At 31.2% G+C, this 2,753-nt stretch overlaps 1 protein-coding gene across 1 annotated transcript; it reads right to left on the reverse strand.

Moving 5' to 3' along the window:
* Positions 1 to 346: 346 nt before the first annotated feature.
* On the reverse strand, positions 347 to 2,140 carry LOC119662736. The gene is made up of 3 exons (XM_038072473.1): positions 2,083 to 2,140; positions 1,511 to 1,583; positions 347 to 1,432 (listed from the first exon to the last, which is right to left on the reverse strand). The coding sequence occupies exons 2-3, from the start codon at positions 1,564 to 1,566 to the stop codon at positions 436 to 438; spliced, it is 1,053 nt and encodes a 350-aa protein (XP_037928401.1). The 5' UTR covers positions 1,567 to 1,583; positions 2,083 to 2,140; the 3' UTR covers positions 347 to 435.
* Positions 2,141 to 2,753: the final 613 nt, after the last annotated feature.

A 2,753-nucleotide genomic window follows, 5' to 3' on the forward strand; every position in this document is an offset into this window, starting at 1 on the left:
AGTAAAATTTATATAAAAAAGATTTAATTTACATTTTGCGGAATAAATACAAATATAAAAAATTCTGTTATATTTTTTTGAATTGTCCTAAAAGGGCTCATATTGTCAAGTGTATCCAAATAGAGAATCGTCGATAGAAGAATCTTACAATACGTAGTTTATTTATTGCTTATATTATATAAAGCTATATAAAATTATGATTATACCAAATAATTTCAATTTGGTAATATAATAATATAAAAATAATTGTTTTAAATTACTTTATTAATTCTTACGCATTTGTGTTAACATTTTCATTTAGTTTATTATTTAAAAAATTAAGTTACAAATGAAAACTTAAAGGAATCATTAATTGTTGATAAGAATGACATTAACATGAATAATAACATTTTAGGAGCATTCATGTTAATACTTGTTTTAGTTTGATTTAAAATTTTAATCAGCACATTCAGTATCCCACATATCACAGATATATGGATTGACGGGAGATTCGTCATCGTTTATACCGTGTAGCTCTGTTAACTCACAGAAACGTTGTTCAACACTATCTGCATAATGCGCAGGCGGTGTCGTGTTCCCAATATCCTGTCCAACATCAAAGTCAACATCACTTTTAACTTCAGCATCGATATCAACATCAGCACCACCCCAAGCGCCATCCTCATCTCGCCATGGAAGTTCATGCGACGGTATCGGTCTTATAAGCATATCGCGCCATGGAAGTTTGGACCAATCTACATCGCTATTTGCCCACGGTGGCTCGGGTCCAGTGTAGTTCCATGGATCATGATCAGCTGCCATAAATGTTTTCGTAGGCTGTTTTTCAGAAACACACACCTTTTTGTAATCATCAAACTTTTTGTCTTGATCTTTAACTTTTCGCTTCATCTTATTTTGTGGTGTTGACAAATCAAGTTGAACCCACATACAGTCTCCTTCGCAAAACTTGCAGAAAAATTTATGCCAATTGCGCCCAATCTCACCATTATTTAAATGCATTGACCGAGTTTTCTTCATCCAATTAATATCATCGGAAATGCTTTCTCTTTCAATTGGGTCCATGTTTGGAGAAAAGTGATGCAAAATCATGAAGCAAAGATCAAGTATTTTTGATAGTTTTGTAGTGGGAGGTTCACAATCAATTTTGAGGTTTTTACCACTCTGACTTGGGAATGAATCATTTTCACCACTTTCTAACCAAAAATTGCCTTCATTAACCATGTCCTCCGTAAATACTCTTATAAGATGAATTACACTCGGGACATGAAATACGCCCTGTTCTTTAAAAACCTCTTCATGCCATGTTAGCCCCAATATTCCTGACTTGAACACCTCCGTTTGCAAAACATCACAATCATCCAGAACATTACGAATAATTTGAACCTCCTCAATGTCGTTGAATTTGACTGTACCGGTCATTGACCCATGAGTCCTGAAGTGTTAAGCACAAATACAGTATAAAGCAAATAAAAACATTATAGAAATATATTTTACTATAGAGTATACTTACAACTCAATGCAGACAACGACGGTATCATGGTTTGCGTCCTTACATTGTGATGCCATGCTGTTATTGATTAAGTCTTGTAAAAGAAATAGAAACTAATTGAATATAATTTAGATATCATAAATTCACAAAGTCAAATATATCAAACATATGGTCTATTGAAATGAAATGTTATCAGAAAAAGATGGCATCAATTGGCTACCACATGAGTCGTTGATATAGATCCTTCACATATAGACTGTCAAACTTCTAATATAATATAAGTGGAAGGTCGTGACTAATTTATTTTCATTCTATTTTAAAGTTCATTATTTTAATATCGTGCGAATACCTAATTTAATAACAATTTGCTCAGTATTTTTTTAGAGTACTCAGACTGAGAACCGTGCAATTTACAATGCAATTGGGCAACTTTCGTTGCCAACAAATTTAGTCGAAGTTTCAAGTTCTTTAACTATTAAAAAAATTTAAGTGCTTTATGTCAAAAATTGAAACATTTTAATATCTTTAAGACTTACAAATTAATTAACACCTTATATTCGTTAAACAACTGAATTCTGAACGAAATAGCTAACCTTTAACAAATGCAACTTTAACAAATGCAACTTCAACAAAAGCAACTTCAACATAAAAGAATTTATTTCACTTAATTTTATAAATGTCATTTTTTTATGATATACACAGGGATGTCAAAAATATCAATGTGAGCTCTCAGGCTACCTTGCTTTTAACTCAGTATTATAGCATATATCACTGATGAAAATATTTAATTATTTGAAAGAATAGAAATTGAAATGTGGCATAAAACCTCTTGCACTTTATATTGAGTATTTATAAGAACCCTGTCATGTTGAGTGTCATGGGCTCGTCAAAAATGACGAAAATGAATGTTGTGCAGAATGTTCCAGAAATCGTAAAAATTCGCTATTAAAATACATAAATGTTGACATTTATTATTGAACAACACTGCTTCGTTTAAATGACGAGTCACAGATACCTTCGGGTCGCACGACCAAATTTAAGCCGACATATTGTTTTTCGTTTCACTCTTAATTTTATAATTTTTTACACCTTGATACTTATCGGGCGTTTAATATATTCAAACACTGCAGGATCCTTTAGTTTAAATAATTTTAAATTTAATTTTTTGAACTATTTAAAAATCAGTTGACTATATAGCCTCGAACAATCCTAAGAGATTAAGAAATATGTATTTTTTTTCCAAAAAAAATAGTTTTACTATATG

The sequence above is a fragment of the Teleopsis dalmanni genome, chromosome X (assembly GCF_002237135.1).
Source record: "Teleopsis dalmanni isolate 2A chromosome X, ASM223713v2, whole genome shotgun sequence".
In the NCBI taxonomy this organism is placed as follows: domain Eukaryota; kingdom Metazoa; phylum Arthropoda; class Insecta; order Diptera; family Diopsidae; genus Teleopsis; species Teleopsis dalmanni.